The 17,080-nt window shown below is 36.4% G+C and overlaps 1 protein-coding gene and 1 non-coding gene across 5 annotated transcripts in view; one reads left to right on the top strand and one right to left on the bottom strand.

The window, feature by feature from the left end:
* Nucleotides 1-6,260, top strand: part of HAUS4 (HAUS augmin like complex subunit 4) — a 38,608-nt gene extending 32,348 nt beyond the window's left edge. For 2 of the 4 annotated variants that reach the window (XM_051980452.1, XM_051980451.1), the window contains exons 2-11: nucleotides 81-151; nucleotides 1,872-1,946; nucleotides 2,962-3,104; nucleotides 3,194-3,325; nucleotides 3,613-3,747; nucleotides 3,870-3,966; nucleotides 4,824-4,969; nucleotides 5,148-5,278; nucleotides 5,636-5,704; nucleotides 5,809-6,260. In XM_051980452.1, the coding sequence (XP_051836412.1) occupies nucleotides 1,892-1,946; nucleotides 2,962-3,104; nucleotides 3,194-3,325; nucleotides 3,613-3,747; nucleotides 3,870-3,966; nucleotides 4,824-4,969; nucleotides 5,148-5,278; nucleotides 5,636-5,704; nucleotides 5,809-5,992 (1,092 nt within the window). In that variant the 5' untranslated portion in view covers nucleotides 81-151; nucleotides 1,872-1,891 and the 3' untranslated portion in view covers nucleotides 5,993-6,260. The remainder of the gene's footprint in view (nucleotides 1-80; nucleotides 152-1,871; nucleotides 1,947-2,961; nucleotides 3,105-3,193; nucleotides 3,326-3,612; nucleotides 3,748-3,869; nucleotides 3,967-4,823; nucleotides 4,970-5,147; nucleotides 5,279-5,635; nucleotides 5,705-5,808) is intronic. The other 2 variants (XM_051980454.1, XM_051980453.1) reach the window with 1 other exon arrangement.
* A 10,551-nt stretch (nucleotides 6,261-16,811) lies between these two features.
* TRNAR-ACG (transfer RNA arginine (anticodon ACG)) lies at nucleotides 16,812-16,884 on the bottom strand. Its single transcript has one exon. It is a non-coding gene; the product is annotated as a tRNA-Arg (tRNA).
* Between the last annotated feature and the right edge of the window lie 196 nt (nucleotides 16,885-17,080).

Raw genomic sequence — 17,080 nt, 5'->3', positions numbered from 1 at the left:
TTGAAAGACGCCCGAGTCTGAACGTTTAAAACAAGCCCCTTGGCCTCTGAAGCAGCGTTTAACTTGTTTATGTTCTGCAGGTGCACAGTCTTATTGCCGGGATCGGAGGCACCGTTAACCATTCCCCTTAGCATTTGCAGAGTTAAGCCAGGTAAAGCAAAGTACCCTCCCCATCCCAAACATTAGTCAAGTCAGCTGGACCACAGGGGAAGGAGGAGCGTTTGTCTTAGTCCTTATTTCAGAGGTCCATGTTGACCCGCAAAGCCCATGCAGAGTTGGCTCTTTGTCATCACTGAAGTGCTGCTTTGAGTGGAAGCCTCTTCTGAGACTGCAGGTGACCCTGGGTTCTTGTAGGCTTCCCAGGTCTGCAGAGGCCTAGAGCTTAGACTTGACAGCAAACTATATGTGTATGCTGTCAGTCTAGCAAAGTAAAGTCAATGAAAGAAATTAACATTTTTTCAAAGGAGTTTTCAAAATCTCAGTCCTTGGAGTAATTTAGTACTTATTTATTTATTTGCTTTTTGCTGAGGGCATTTGGGGTTAAATGACTTGCCCAGGGTCACACAGCTAGGAAGTGTGAAGTGTCTGAGGTCAGATTTGAATTCAGGTCCTCCTGACTTCAGGGCTGGCTCTCTATCCACTGCACCATCAAGCTGCCCTGGAATAGTTTAGTATTAACCATTACATTTAACAAGAAAAATTACCATTTGCAAATTAGTTATTAATAATTGTGGCTTTTATCTAAAAGGCTTCATGAATATTTAAAAGAATAATTATCCTAGGTAGAAAAATTATGAAACAGATTAGTATTTCTCTTCAGTTTACATACCGAATAAACAGTAAAGCTATAAATTAAATCCTGACATGTCTACTCTTCATTTAGGTCTTCTAGGCTATACTACAAAACAAATGAATGGCTATTTTTATATAACTAATAAATACCAAGTGAAGCAAACTCTTTGGGAACACCAAGTAGTACTAAATCACGATAACCTTTTGAAGGTTCAGTTGTCACTGGGTATTGGTGAGCTAAATACGTTTAATTTTTTTTTTTAACAAAAGAAAGGGGGGGAGAGATCAAAGGAATGGAAAATAACTGTCAAAGAAGAAAATCCCAAGTTTCTAGTCCAAGCTCTGCCTATCTTAACTGTGTCTGGTGGTGATGTAATTGTTAGCCTTGCACTTGATGTTCTGTCAAAGTGCTGACAGCTCATGTCTGAGCAGCATTAACTATACCTTTTTGTTACTGTGGGTGCACTGACCCTACTGCCAGTCTTGTTTTGCTCTTTCCTCCAGGTACTTTTTACTAATGCTGTTATGTGAAAACCAGTTGTTATTTTTTGAGTTTGGAATGATTTGTCACTACAGAGGACAACTCTAGAGTTAATGATCAGAAAGTACCTACAGTTCTCAGGATGAAAGGAATGGCTAGAGAAGCAGAAAAAGACTTTTGGAATTTGAGATTTAGCCAAGCTATTTGACTAGAAAAAGAAGCAGACTTTAATGGTTCTTTTCCCCCCATTTCACTCATAACTGGGAAGGGGCAACTCAGTTTTAACTTAAACTGAATGGAGGGGAAAACACTACTTATTCAGATTTTAATGAAAATATGGAAAACTTCCTTGGAGAGGATTTTTTTTTCCAGGAAGTGCAAAGTAAGTGGAAAAATTAAAGGACTCACTATGGAAAATGTTATGTATGTCATTTGCTAGTCAGCATATAGAGAAAATTATACAAGAACTTGGTCCCTAATATGCATGAAGCATTCCTTTTCTTCAAAGGTCATTCTTGGTCTTCATCCTAAACTTATGGAATGAAATGTATTGAAGTGCCCTTCATTTCATCCCTTTGTTTTCTGTTGCTTTAAACAGGTGGAAGTCCCACGAAAAAGATGGCATCAGGAGATTATTGCTTACCTGGAGAGGGCATGGAATTACTCCAGCAAGGTAAATCTAATTATTTGCAAAGGGTTATGATTATTCAGAGGACATTTTTTTAGTTTTTTGATTTCTGTGCTCATGAGAACTGTCATCTATCACTGTCATCTATAATAAAAATATCTCAGTGTTTATAATAATTTTAGGGAAAACTAGAATTTGAGAGGGATTAAAAGATATTTCCAGAAGGAAAGAGTAGAGCTTGTCCTGAGTTACTCCCTTTGCACAAGAGGATTCTGAACATGGCCATTTAAGAAAACTTAGTGCAGTTATTAGTTAAATAGGAATAAAATAAGAGATCTTAGCATAGTGCAGGTATGTGTTCTTTGTGAATATATGAATCTTAAGTATTGAACACTCAGAAAATTAGAATTTCAATATCTTCTTACATCCCTGCATAATACATAGTATAACAGGATCACAGTTCTGCAGCATTAATATGAATTACTTAAATGAGTTCACCAAGGTGGGGATTTAGTGACTAAACTTTTTTTGTTGTTATTTTAAATTAAAAGACAATTTTCATCATTTTAGTTGTAAATACAGTAAAAATTGTCATTTAAAATACTCTAGGAACACCATTTATCCCCATATGAAGAAGAATATTGGGTCATGTGATTATCTTTTTGACTGTTATTTTATTTTTAATACTGTGTGTAATTCTCAATTTCATTTCCATTTTCTGTAAGATCTTTTAACTTTCTTCCTCTGATGATTCATCCTGTAATCCTTTATTAAGCATCCTTTTTTATAGCTTTCTTTTCAATCTCTTTTTAACATAAATCATTTTTAGTACTTTGGCACCATCCTAGGAGTATTACCTCAAGTATTAGTTAATATCATTCCAGTAGAATTTTAAAACGTGTTCCCATTTCTAACCCCCCTTTTTAAAAAACGGTGAGAATTTCTAAGTGTCTATCTTATTAAATCAAGTTAGTATGATGCTGGACTGCAGAAGGCAAAGTCATAACTTAACCAATGATGCATATTTTACTTATTTCCCTGGGATGGATCTACCATTAAGTGTGCAGCAAACAGCTGCCACCCTGTAACCTGACTGAAGAAGACCTCTTGCAGAACCCTCATTTTAGCAAGCTCCTGCTAAGTCTCTCTCAGTACATGGATGAGAGTGGTTTAAGCACTACCCTTGCAGAAGAGCAAGCTGAGGTAAGGACTAAAGGAGAAGGGATTGAGAAGGGAAAAAAATGCCACAATGCCCAGAGGGCATCATCCTAGCATGATCTCTGTTCCTTCAGGCATGGAAGGAGGTCCGACTGCAAAAGACAGCATGGCTAAGGTCAGAGATTCTGCAGAGACTTATACAAGAAATGCTTGTAGACTATTACGTAAAGACACAGGACACAAATCTCACCCCAGAGGATAAGAAGGTATTATTTTTAATTTAGAAAGATGAGGCCAAGTTAGCCCTAAGGAGATATTTTCCAGGGATGTGTGATCAAGCCAAGGCAGGAAGAAAGTAGTTAATGAGATTAATCAGAGAAGACAAGTGGAATATGGAATTTGGTGGGAAGATGGGAGGTCCCAAAAACTTGAAAAGAAAGCCTAAGAGGAACCATGAGGATTGTCTGAAGTGGACAACATGTTCCCAGGCTTGAAGAAGGTGTGGAGAACTGATTTATGAGGATGAATGAGGAAAACTTCTATTTCTTTTTAGTTTCATGAATCCCTTGAACAAAGATTACTAGTGACTGAACTGACTCGACTTTTGGATCCAAGCCAAAAGAAAGAGAAGCCACCTTTGCTGGGCCTGGAGAAGTCAGACTTGCTGGAACTGATGCCCCCTTCAGAGGTCAGGTGGGGTTGAGGCTGAAACTGAAAGTTGAATAAGATACTCCCGTTGTACATGTTATTTTGTGTGAATTTCCATAGTTTTGATATTACATTCATGTCTCTTTGTTTCTAAATTGGTAGGATTTTGTGAGAATGAGGGAGTGTCTGCAGCCAAAAATTGAGGAACAACTGAAGAAGAAATGTTTCACTCTGCTCTGCTACCATGATCCCAGTTCAGGTGAGCTCTTAATCTCTGCTTTCTCTTCATCATGGTCCCCTCATGTCCTATCACCATCCTTTGGAAAATAAATCGACATGCTCCTCTTCTGAAATCAGGAGCAAAAGTGAGAAAGTTTTGGAAAGAGTAGATGCTTGTTTTACTTGTTTCTCCACTTTATTCTCTGGAATGAAGAATATAGAATTCTTCCAGTTTTCCCTTTATCTAGGTAGGTACAGAGCAGAAAGCATTCTGTCTCCTTCTACATACTCCTTCCTTGGGTATTATTTTCCTAGAAGGCTGTAGTAAACAGAAAGGGAAAGTCAGGATCAAAAAGGCCCCCACAGAGGCCCCAAGTCCTGAATCTTGAGTTAAAGATGTAGGAAAGGGGGAACCTTTGTAAACTGAATGTGAAACCACTGGAAGGAAGAGCTTGTAGAGTTATTTCTAGGACAGGAGAAGAGGTTCCATCACAAAGTGCTCAAAACCCTGGCATCAGAAGAATAGGAGAATTCATTCTTAGCAATCTTCTTTCTCAGAACACTGGGAAATGAATGTAAACTGCTTGCATTTTTGTTTTTCTTCCTGGGTTATTTATACCTTCTGAATCCAAGTCTCCCTGTGCAACAAGAGAACTGTACAATTCTGCACACATATATTGTATCTAGGATATACTGTAATCTATTTAACATGTATAGGACTGTTTGCCATCTGGAGAAGGGGGGATGGAAGGAGGGAGAGGAAAAATCGGAACAGAACTGAGCAAGGGATAATGTTGTAAAAAATTACCCTGGCATGGGTTCTGTCAATAAAAAGTTACTTAAAAAAAAAAAAAGAAATCTTCTTTCACTGACTTTGTTCTTTTTTCCTTTTCTCAGATTCTGATAGTGAAACATTGAAAGCAGCAAAGGTATGGCAGCTGGCAGATGTGCTGACAAGTGAGAAGCAGGAAAACCAGAATGCTAAGAAACAGCAGAAGGAACAAACAGTACTACTTGAAAAGCAAAGTTCCACCTATTCTCAGGTGTGTATGTGTGTCTGTCTTGTCTGTTTTCTATAACAACTTGTGAAAGTCTTTTCCTTATTTCTATCCCCAATATGACTTTGGCCTTAATGTGAAGCTTCAGGAGAACATTTCTTATTTCACCTTGCATTTTATTTTTCACTAATTAAGCAATCATTTTATATTCATGGTGCTTTAGGTACTCCTTAGATGTCTTTCACTGCTACAGAGACTTCTTCAGGAACACCGACTAAAAACACAATCAGAGCTGGATCAGATTAATGCCCAGTACTTGGAAATCAAGTGTAGTGCCATGATTCTGAAGTTAAGGTAAATCTTTAGAACCAAGGTCCTAAAAAATTCTAATTCCATATCAGCTTTTTTCTTTCTACTTTTGCCCACCATTATACCTAGCAATGTGGTAAGCATTCAATAAGTGTCAGGTAATATTATAAGCCTTTGTATTGCCCAGAACATTCACCTTCATTAAGTCTTGTGAATCTTTTCCAAAATGGATATTTTACCAGGAGCTAAATTTTATAGGGGTCCAGAGTGAAGCTCTATATGCTATATCTGCTCATTTCATGCACTGAAACTGGGCAGTTGAGCTATTTAGGTTGTCTGTCCTATTCCTAGATTGGCTGCTGTCATTGATTTTGATCTGCTTGGTTACTTTCTTTCCATCAGAATGGAGGAGCTACAGATTTTGTCAGACACTTACACAGCTGAGAAGGTAGAAGTTCATCGCCTCATTAGGTGAGTGATAAGAATTTGGCATGTCATGTTTTCCCTTTTCCATTTGGTGTGTGTTTTCTCAGATACTACATCTCTCCTATTTTTCTTTTTCTTTCTCATCTTAGGGATAGTCTGGAGGGGGCCATTCGCCTACAGGAGCAAGACATGGAGAAATCACGCCAGGTCTTGAGCACTTACGAGGTGCTAGGTGAGGAGTTTGACAAGCTGGTGAAGGAGTACACCCATTTGAAACAGGCAACTGAGAACAAGCGCTGGGCTCTTCAGGAGTTTAATAAGTCTTACCATTGAGTTTTGCAGAAATTAAGGACTTAAGTGGCATACATTGTTTCTGTCCTATTTCTCCTATAAAAGTATTGCCTTCTCACTTCTCAAAATGGGGGATGAGACACCATTCAATACAGTAAGAACTCTAATGGATGGGGCATTCTCTTAGTTTCTGTCCTGTTCTTGCCTCCTCCTAGGAACAGATTTGCACATTTTGTGGTCTCTTAAGAAAATCAGTCCTGCCTTTTGCCCAATTGTTCCCTAAATAAAATGATGATAATGGTTTCCTGAACTACTAGTAATTTCTTTTGGGCTAAAATGGAAAAGAGGTAGTGCAAAATAGTGAATAAAAAACTAGCTGACTTTTGAATTTGTACTAATTGGGTTCAAGTCCCAACTTTGACACATACTTGTTATGTAGGTACCCAGGTCTGTTACTATATTTCAGTGTTCCAGATAGCTTCCCAGAAGACTATAAATTTCAAAGTAGTTGCTTATTACCTACATTGGTAGGACTAAATTTCCTTCTGGAAAGTTCCTCACACTTAAAGTATCATAGGTTTAGAACAATTAAAGAAAATAAAAAGGTGACAGCTTTCAAAAAAAAAAAGGGTACTTGTCCGGTGTTGGTAAGGAAGATGTTCTGACAGTTGTGGAGAGATTTAAGAGTAGGAAGGAGGAAAAATTAACCTTCCTATATGAAATCTTGAAGTCTTTTATTCTGAAGATTGTATAAGTAGGAGTAAAAGCAGATTTTTGCTTCTACGAAACTAAATCAATCAAATGAGTATAGAACTCCTCCCTACCCATCTCCAAGGATTGTAGGAATAATTGCTTAATACAACCATTTCTTTAAGAAACAAAAAATCTGATCAACTGGTGCTACTGAAAAAGAAGCAATGTTGCAAGCCTTTTTCTAATTTTACTATATGTATTATAAATGAGGTATGCCACTGATTGTGTCTGTAGAGCCAGAGCAATAGGTATGGGATAAGAGTAATCTCAAGAACTGGATCAGAATAGCAAAGGACAAGTACCTAAGGGGAAATGGGCCCTGTTTTTCAGAGAACCAGGATAGAGCAGTAAAGAGCACTCTAATTCAGAAGAATACATCAAACCCAAATTACTACCTAGGTAAGGTCAAGTATTGGCTGGCTCCTTATAATAGCAGTGAGAAGGAAATGAAGCTGGAAGGTTTTTAATCAAGATCACAAATATAATGTGTTGGGAATTAAAGGCAAAACGTCACTATGTTACCTGGAAAATTAGAAACCAAAGTCTGGAAATGGAAACTCAAAAATAGATGTTCCTTCTAGGTTTTATAACAGTCATCATTTATGATGCACTCATTACACATGTATGTTGTGAAGTTACAATAAAAAAAAAAAGAGAATTTCTACCTTCATAGAGTTTGTAATCTATCATTGGGAGACAGAAAAGAAACCAGGAAAAAAAAAATCCAAGGTCACTTAGAAACAAAGTAAATGGAAAAGTGAAGTCAAGTTTTATACATAAATCCTGAGAGAAGGAGGTACTATTGTAATCTGAATTTTATAGATTTAAGAAAGGCTTTATGGAGAAAGTAAATTCTAAATAGAGTTTTGGAGAAGGGAAGAGATAATGACTGATAGAAAAAATAGCATTTGTACTTTTGGGTGAGTGGGTATTTGGATATTTGAAGACACAAATGAAAACAAGTCTTGTTACTTCTATTTAGATGGACAGAAATTCACATCAAAATCCTTTTGCTTCAGACTAGGACAGTCTGGCAAACCAAGATTTAGGGGTATCACATTCTGATTTCTAAAAAGCTTAGGAAAGAAGATGAAATAGCTTCTTTATTATTGGTCTCTGAGACTTGACTAGAGATATGAATCTTATTCCTATGATAATTCATTGCTGAGGGGTACTTTGAGTTGGCTTAACCATTCTGGAAAACAATTGATATTATGCAAAAAATAAGTTACTAAAATGTTCATATATGTTGATTTCAGAGTCTCTACTATAAGGACTATATCCCCAGGAAGTTATAAGGCTCTCTCCTCCCCTGTCCATGTATAAAGCCAGCATGGTTTTCGATAACAATCCTGACATTTGAGAAATGGCTGAATAATGGCATATGAATGTGATTGAATATTACAATGTCATAAGGACAAAAAAAATAAGAATTCAGAAAAACCAGAGTAGTACAAAGTAATGTCTAGGAAAGAAAGCAGAGTCAAAAGAATGGATGTGCACAATGGCTATAACAATGCAAAACACCCCCAACATTGAAATGAAAGAAAATCTGGTCAGATATGTAAATACTAATTAGCACACACATAATAATACACACAAAGTGAAAGAGCATATCCCTCCATTCTGTTAACAACCAATAAATTTGGAGATGGGGAATGGGGATGGCGGGTGTATATTGTATCAAAATATTTCAATCCATTTTTTAAAAATCCTTTTTTTGGGGAGCAGCTAGATGGTGCAGTGGATAGAGTGTTGGCCCTGAAGTCAGTAGGATCTGAGTTCAAATCCATCCTCAGACACTTACTACTTCCTTGCTGCGACCCTGGGCAAGTTACTTAACCCCAATTTCCTCAGGGGGAAAAAAAAAGCCTTATTCCTTTGCCTAAAATTCACTATTAATGGAAACAGTTAAGCATTGGAGACACTAGAGAAAATAAAATTTAGGCATCACAGAGCAAAGGATCATCACAGAATTCCTATGTAATTACCATCATTCTTTTTCCTCCACACTTTCCCCCAAGAACAAGTATTTCCTCAATTTCTTATCCCACTTTCCTTAACCCTCTTCAATTTGACTTCCATCCCCAAAGTTCTATTGAAATGAATTCCTAGAAAGTCTTCAATGGCCCTTTCTGAAAGACCCTTAGTTTCATTGGCCTCTGTAGCACTGACCTTTGTAAAACGAAGGAGCTTAACTAGAGGATCTTGGGTCCCACCAGCTACAAATCCTGTGATCCTTTGGCTACCTATCATCAAACTTCTCCAAGTTTGTTTTCTGAGGCTTTGACTTCTAGTCTTTTATCACTTTGACCATTTCTTCTGTTTTCTGGCTCAGCTTTTTCCTTACCCCTCAAATATAGTTGTTCCCTAATGTTCTGTTCTCAGCACTTTCCTCTCTCCCTTGGCAATCTTGTCACCTGTATGGAGATAACTCAAATTTATCTAGCCTCTTTCCTAAATTCTAGCTCTGAATTTTTAACTTCTTGTTGGACATTTTTCTACTTGTCTCATTAAACACATTAGACTCAAGGTGTTCAAAACCAAATATCTCTCTAGGTTTCTTTCCCAAAAGGAAACAGGTAACTTTTTTGACTTAACTATTTCTGTTAATGTTTCTACCGTTTTCCCAGCCACCCATGCCATCTATTCCCATCCAATTAGTTGACAGGTGTTTCCTTTTTTTCCCCCAAGTTGTATTTTACATCTTGCTCTTTCCTTTAATTCTCACTGCTGCTACCATCCTACTACAAGACTCATCATTCCATGCCAGTGACACTGTAAAAGCTTCCAAAAATCTGCTTCTAATCTCTTCACACTTACTAGAGCAATCTTTCCAAAGTATTAACTCTGATCCTGTCACTTTCATGCTCAACATTTTTCAATGATTTCTCTTTGCCTTTTGAATAAGTCTAGAACTTAAGAGGCATAACATGCCATAGTGGATAGAGCAGTCTCACAGTTAAGGATTTGAATTCTGCTTCTCCCAGAATTTGACCTATTCATTTGACCTCTTAACCCTCTCAGGTTACTAAGAACCTGTCCAAGAATATTAAAAAGAAAATGCTGATGGGAATTGGTTGAAAGAGCTTCAAAATTCTAATTCTTTAATCTGGCATTCAAGGCTCTGCAGGGTCTAATTCCAGTCTACCTCTCCAACCTTCTTCTATACCAATCTCCAACACAGACCTAATGCTCAGAACAAATGATTTGTTTTCTTCCAATATCTTTTGCCTTTTTAATTATCTTTGTCTTTGCTCATACCACTCCATTCACCTAGAATGCTTTATCCTTCTGCAAACCTTACTTCTCACAATTCTATTTAATGTTTCCATGCTTAGCTTAGATGTTACTTCTTCCAGGAAGCTTTCCTTGATCAAGCATACTAGAATCAATTATTTCCTTGATATTTTTCATCTTATAGACCTTTCATTGTACATGGTACTTTATATTGTAGTTATTTATATCTGTGTCCCATTTCCCATATTAAAGACTTTGAAAGCAGCAGGGATTTTGTATTTCCCATACTATCTTGGACATAGTGTCTAAAAAATGTTTGTTGAATGTATGAAGCATTATCAAGCATTTACTAGATCTCTATACTAGCTATTAAGATATCTCTTTAGAATTTATTATATAGGTAAATATATGACATATTGCATTACAACACTGCAAAGGCTAAAGGATAGATTAGTGCTATGCTTGCTGCTGCTACATATAAGCAATAAGAGCAACATATGTTCAGAAATGGCAGTTATTGAAGGCAGGCTAATTGGAGAAAGCTTATGGGATGAGTTGCTAACACTGAAATTAGGCTTTGAAAGAAAGAAAACCCTAAATAAGGATCAGAACAGGAATTTGCTTTCAATTTTGTCAGATATAGTACAATACAAAACATAAGCAACATCAGAGTTGGCTTGGTAAAGAGAGAACTGGGGTTAAAAGAACCAAATTCAAGATCTGATTTTGACAAACTGTTTTTTTTTTTTTTTTTTTTTTTTTACCATTTAGACAAGTCACTTTAGTTTTCTGAGTTTCTCCCAGCATCTTACATATAGTCCTTGGCTTTTTACAGTAGGATTTGTCACCTTTTTTAAAAAATAATTTTTATTGAGATTTTCCCATAGCATCTAAATTTCTCTTTATATTATTCAACTCCTACCTTCCAGAGAGTCATCTCATATAATTTTAAAGAAAGAATAAGGAAAGAAAAAATCAGCAAAATCAATCAATACAACTGAAAAAACAAAACAAAACAGTTTATGCAATGTTCCCATACTTGTGGATCTTGTGGATCTCTACCTCTGCAAGAATATAGGTAGAAGTATTTTCTTATATGTCTTCTTCAGAGCTAAGCTTGCTTTTTTATAATTTTGCAATGTTCACTTACAATTGTTTTGTGGTTGTTCTTTTCATTTATATTGTAGTTAAGTGTGTTGTTTTCTTGAATCTGGATCAGTATACTTAGCATGATAGTTCACATAAATATTTCTATATCTCAGTGTTCATTATATTCATCATTCCTTACATCATAGTAATATTCCATCATATTAATGTATTACAATTTGCTTAGTCATTCTACAACTCCATGGGCATCTACTTTGCTTCCAGTTCTTTACTACTACAAAAATTTAGCCTTTATTTTTCAATAGAGCATTCCCTTGATTTTAAGGGAGGAATTGGAAATGATGGAAGAAGTAATAGGAACAATAAACCATTGTTTCCAACTTCATTAATTTGGCAACATAAGTTTGTTTATTAAGCACATAATGAGTATTACAACTTTTCTAAATATTGGGTAAGATACAAAGTTTAATTAAGAGATAGTACTGCTGTTATGCATCTGACTAGATGAAGGGATAAGGCATAAACACAGATAACTATGAGAAAAAATAAAATGCATTGAAGCTTTCAAAATTCTAGTATGGAAGACTGTCTTTGAATTAGAGGAATTGAAAAAGCTTCATAGAGGAGGATGATACTTGAATGGGACTTTTAAAGACCTGGATTTCAGATGTCAAGGAATGGTGAGGGAGGAGAGAAGACATTCAAGGTATAAGGAAAAAAGAAAGTACCAAGGATAGAAAACATAGGATATATTTAGGAAGTGGAGGACAAGTATAGTTTGGCTAAAGTAGAGAGATGCATTGAGATTAGCCAAAGTGGTAGAAGAAGTGAAAATATACATGAAAAAGCATGCTTTCAGATAATAGTAATAGTAATAGTAATAGTAATAGTAATAGTAATTTGGGGGAGGTGGGGAGGAATATAAAAGAATGATTGGAGAATTGGTATCCTGAGAAAGACCAGAAAAAAAAAAAAAGGAATTTGACTTATGGCAGAACGATAGGTTATAGGATAGGTTATTATGAAGGGAATCTACTGGCTTAATGGAAAATTGTTTCCTTATTCCTCCTACCTCTAGAGAAAAATTAACCTATTTAAAGGCCCTGTGACCCTATCTTAATATGGAAAGGAAAACTTAAAAATAACAACCAAAAAAGTATTAATTTTTTAACTATTGGGGAGAATGGTAAAAAAAAAAAAATAGGACTGTTGTAAGGGAGTAGACAATGATAACTAAGAATAGAAAGATGGCAGAGCTTAATTTTTATATTGCTTCTGTTTTATCTGGCAATAACAATTATCTTTGAACTGGAAATGGCAGAACAAATATATCCAATATGAATATGATGTTCAAGGTAAAGAATGAGAAGTAGTGTAGGTAGAGGGCCAGACTTGGAGTCACAAAGATTTGAAATTAATTCTTGACCCACAATAACAGTGTGAATAGAGGAATCATTTAATGTGTCAGCTCAGTCAGACAATTCTCTAAGCCTGACTTACTGATGAGTTGTGGAACTGCATCTATGAAGGGAATTTCTATACTAGGATTTCTCATACAAATGGGATTCCAACCTATCCTTAATGATCTAAGGCATCTGGCCCAGATCCTTTGGTGTTTGGTTTGATAGATATGTGGGACATTCATATAAACTCACTCTTAGTGAGTTGTTTGTTTGTTTGTTTTTTGGCTGAGGCAATTGGGATTAAGTGACTTGCCCCAGGGTCACACAGCTAGGAAGTGTTAAGTATCTGAGACCTGATTTGAACTCAGGTCCTCCTGACTTCGGAGCTGGTGCTTCACTCACTGCTACACCTAGCTGTGCCCCTCTTAGTGAGTTTTTAAATAAAAATGAGGAATTGGAGAAGGCAAATGCCCTCATTTTCAAAGAGGGGAAAAGAAAGCAGTCTGCAGATTATACACTAGTGAGTCTGACTTTGATCCCTAGCAATTTTCTATATGTATTGGTTAAAAGGATGATGAATTAAAAAAAAAAAAATAAATAAAGGATATGTGTGTGGCCCTGTGATATCTAACACTTTTATCAATGACTTGTATTTTGGGAGCAGAGATACATGTTTATCAAATTTTCAGATGACACAAAGCCAGGAGAGAGAAATAATCCATTAGGGGATGTTGACAGGTGAGAACGATGTGTCAAAGCATATAAGATGAAATTTAATAAGGAGAGATCTTTGTCAAAATGTCTTATATTTGAGTTAAAAAATTAATCTAACAAATGCAAGATATGGTGGATGCAGGACTGGATATCAAAAAGAGGTCTAGAAAGTTTTAGTGGACTACAATTGCAATGTGGATCAACAATATGAAATGGTGGCCAAGGAAATGAATATGATCTCAAGCTATGTTAAGAAAACCATGACTTTCAGGGCTTAGGAGGTATCAATCCCTTTTTACTCTGCTATCATCAAACAATATCTAAAGTATTTGTATTCATTTAGTGATGTCACATTTTTGAAGGGATATTAATATTCAGGAGATTGTCTACCAAGGGCAATCAGGATGGTGAAGACCCTGAGTTTATACCATATGAAGATTAAAGGAACTGGAAAGGTGTAGCTTGAAGAAGAGAAGATTTTAGTAGGAACAAAATTGCTATGGTCAAGTATTTAAAAGGCTGTCATATGGAAGAGAGAGTAACATCTTTTGTTTAGCTCCAGAAGAAAGAATGTCCTGGATGGAAAGTTGTACAAAGGTAAATTTAGGTACAATAATAAAGAAAAACTTTTTAACAATTGGAATTATCCAAAAATAGGATCTGCCTCAGGAAGTTGTGGATCCAATCTCCCTTATTGCAGGTCTTCAAGAAAAAGCCAGATGTCTACTTGTTGGAGAAGTCATAAAATGAATTCTTTTTCAGGTAAGCTCCTGCTGTTTCCCCCCTCTCCCCCCCAACTTTGAATTTTGTGTCTGTTCAGTGAAGGATCCATCTTGGTAAAGTTGAAAATAAACTCTTTCTCAAAGGTACTCTTCATTACATTGTATCCTTATTTCCCTCTATCTCAGCCATCCTTGGAGTTCAAAGTCTTAACATTCCTTACAGTTCTTCAAGTGAAAAAGAAAGGTTCCTCCCATCACCCTTTTAAAACAAAATACAGAAGGATGAGTAACTGAGAATTGATTTTTTAAAAACCCACCAAAAAAATTAAAAAAAAAAAAAAGATGGAAGGAACTAGTGCTCTTTGCTGTCTCTTTCTGACTCAGAATTGTAGGTTTAGTTGATAGTAAAGGGTATGTTTTAGATTAACTCTACAGTCTCTTATGCAATCATTTAACAAATAAGGCTGAGAATACATTTTGTATAGAATACAGTATTTATTTTTTATGGAGAATAAAACAAAATAGTCTTCGGATATTCTTGTCGTGGTTAGAATTTAGAGTTAAAGACTTTTGGTAGTCATCTGATCTAATTCTGTTACTTTCATTAATCCAAATTACTCTTAGCTCCCAAAATACTCTATGATATCCCATTTTAATGCCTTTACCTGAACCAATACCTAGGCAAGAAATACCCTCTCTCGTTTGTTTGTTGAATTCTTGCCTATTCTTTAAAGTCCAAGTTAAACAGATACCCTCTCCCCAAAGTTTCCTCTATTCTCCATGTTAGAAATAACCTTCTCTCTGCTCATCCCCTCATTTCACTGGGAAAACTTTATCAAGTGTTTTTGTGTATTTAAATTTCCTGAGTATGACTCTTAATCTCCTAATAGACTGTGAGTGTCAGTAGGATTTAATTGAATTCTTTCTAAACTTTCTATCTGCTACACACCTAGCACAATGATTTGTACACAGCATTTAATTTCAATGAAACTGAAGCCATCAGAAGTGGAGACTTGACAAAAGTCACACAGTAGTAAGTGACATATTCAAACCAAGGTCTTCTGATTCCCTGCTTTGGAAACTAATATAGTGATAGGGCAAGGTGGGCAGGATGGGAAATTGCTTACTGGTGTGATTTCAAGGGTATTAGGAAGATTCTCCCATCTAAAAATTTCCCTCCCACTCAAATACCAAAATGCCAGAAATTCCACTACTTGTGGGACATTCATATGCCCTTCCTTTAGTCTTTTAAAGTAGGAAATGTAACACACTGTCATTCTTACCCATTGGTCTGTAAGTTATCAGATGCTTTACTCCTAGGAGGGTTATCTGGGTAGCATAAGGTATAGGGAATATACAAGATACTGCTATTATACTTGAATAGAGAAAAATGTATAAAGGTTGCATAAGAAATTTTCACCAGCCTTATTCCTGATTCTTTAAACAAGATAGAGTATAGCTAGAAAGATAAAATAGATAATGCATTGATCAAGACAGTTAACTAGCATTTAGTAAGTCCTTACCATGTTCCAGGCATCATACTAAGTTCTGGGGATACAGTGAAAGGCAAGCAACAGTCCCTGTTTTTAAAGAGTTCCACAATCTAATGAGGAAACATGCAGGTAACTATATATAAACTATACATATGTATAGATATATAAGCATGTATACACGCACAAACACATACATACACGCATATATATATATATATATATATATATATATATATATATATATATGTACACACATATGATAAATAGGAGATAATTTCAGAGGGAAGGCACCAAGGCTAAAAGGGACAGAGAAAGACTTCTGACAAAAGAGGCGACTGTAGGTAAGACTGAAGGAAGCCTGGAAAGCCAGGATGCAGATGGGAGGAGGTAGAAAATTGTAGGCATAGGAAATATCAGTGAAAATGAAGTTGAGAAGAGAAAGAGTAAGAAGGCTAGTGTCTGTGGATTCCAGAAGAGGGAAATATAGTATATAAGAAGACTGAAGATATGAGAAGAGAGCAGATGATGAAGAGCTTTAAAAGCAAACAAGATTTCATATGTCCTGAAGGTAACAGTGAGCTACTGGAATTTACTGAGTTGAGAAGGTGACGTGGTTGGATTTGAGTTTTTAGGTAGATGAATTTGACAGGTGAGTGAAGGATGGATTGGAACTGCGAAGACACTAAGTAGAGAGACAACCAGCAGGCTATTATAATAGTCCAGGTGTGAAGGGATGCCGGCCTACACCAAGGTGGTTGTGGTGTCAGAGGAGACAATTGAGTGAAAAGGAAAGAAGTAAAGAGAGAAACGACAGGACTTGGCAGCTGATTGATTGTATTTGAGGGATTTGAGTATGACACCTATATTGGGAGGCTGGAAGATTTGGAGGATGATGGTGTTCTTGACAGTAATAGGGAGGGCAGGAAGGGGGGGGACAGGAAGGATTTTTTTTGGGGGGAAATAATGAATTGTCTTAAAATATTGAATTTAAGATGTCTACAGGACACATTCAGTTCGATATGTCCAATAGGCTGTCGGAGATGGAAGTCTGGAGATCATGTTCAAGTAGGTACTTGGTAAATTCTTTTTATTGCTTGAAAAAGCAACATCTTTGGGAGAGTTCTGGGTAGAGAAATTTGTGTGAGTTATTATTAGTGAAATGTAGTTTTCAAGGCACATACATATATATTTAATGTCTTTTTTCCTTCTCTTTGACTCTTGTTTCAAGAGAGCACGTGCATACTCTGAAGTGAATTTACCTTAGAGTTTAGAAAAGTGTCCTGTGTGTAGTGGGTTATTTATGTTGAAGGACTAGGTGAATGAATGTATCAATGGATAATAATAGACTGGAAGAAAACAAGGGAGTATATGTGAAATAAAGATTGCCGAAAAATAGCTAAAGAAAGAAATAAATATCATCCGTTCCAAACGAGCCAGCCAGGAGTCGAACCTGGAATCTTCTGATCCGTAGTCAGACGCGTTATCCATTGCGCCACTGGCCCGAGGACGAAAAAGCTCTTGCAGCAGTACTCCTTCAAGAGGATACCGCAGGGCTTCATGGGGGATGTAGTTTTTCGTTTGGATCAGTTTCAAATATTCTACATTAAACGATACGGGAAGTAGACTCTATTCACAAGCGGAACCCTCGGATTGGTAGGTCACTAGGTCTCACGTCTTTCGTCACGGCGCCACCACCTG

This window comes from Antechinus flavipes, chromosome 2 (assembly GCF_016432865.1).
Source record: "Antechinus flavipes isolate AdamAnt ecotype Samford, QLD, Australia chromosome 2, AdamAnt_v2, whole genome shotgun sequence".
In the NCBI taxonomy this organism is placed as follows: Eukaryota; Metazoa; Chordata; class Mammalia; order Dasyuromorphia; family Dasyuridae; genus Antechinus; species Antechinus flavipes.
This window is presented reverse-complemented; position numbering and strand designations above follow the sequence as displayed.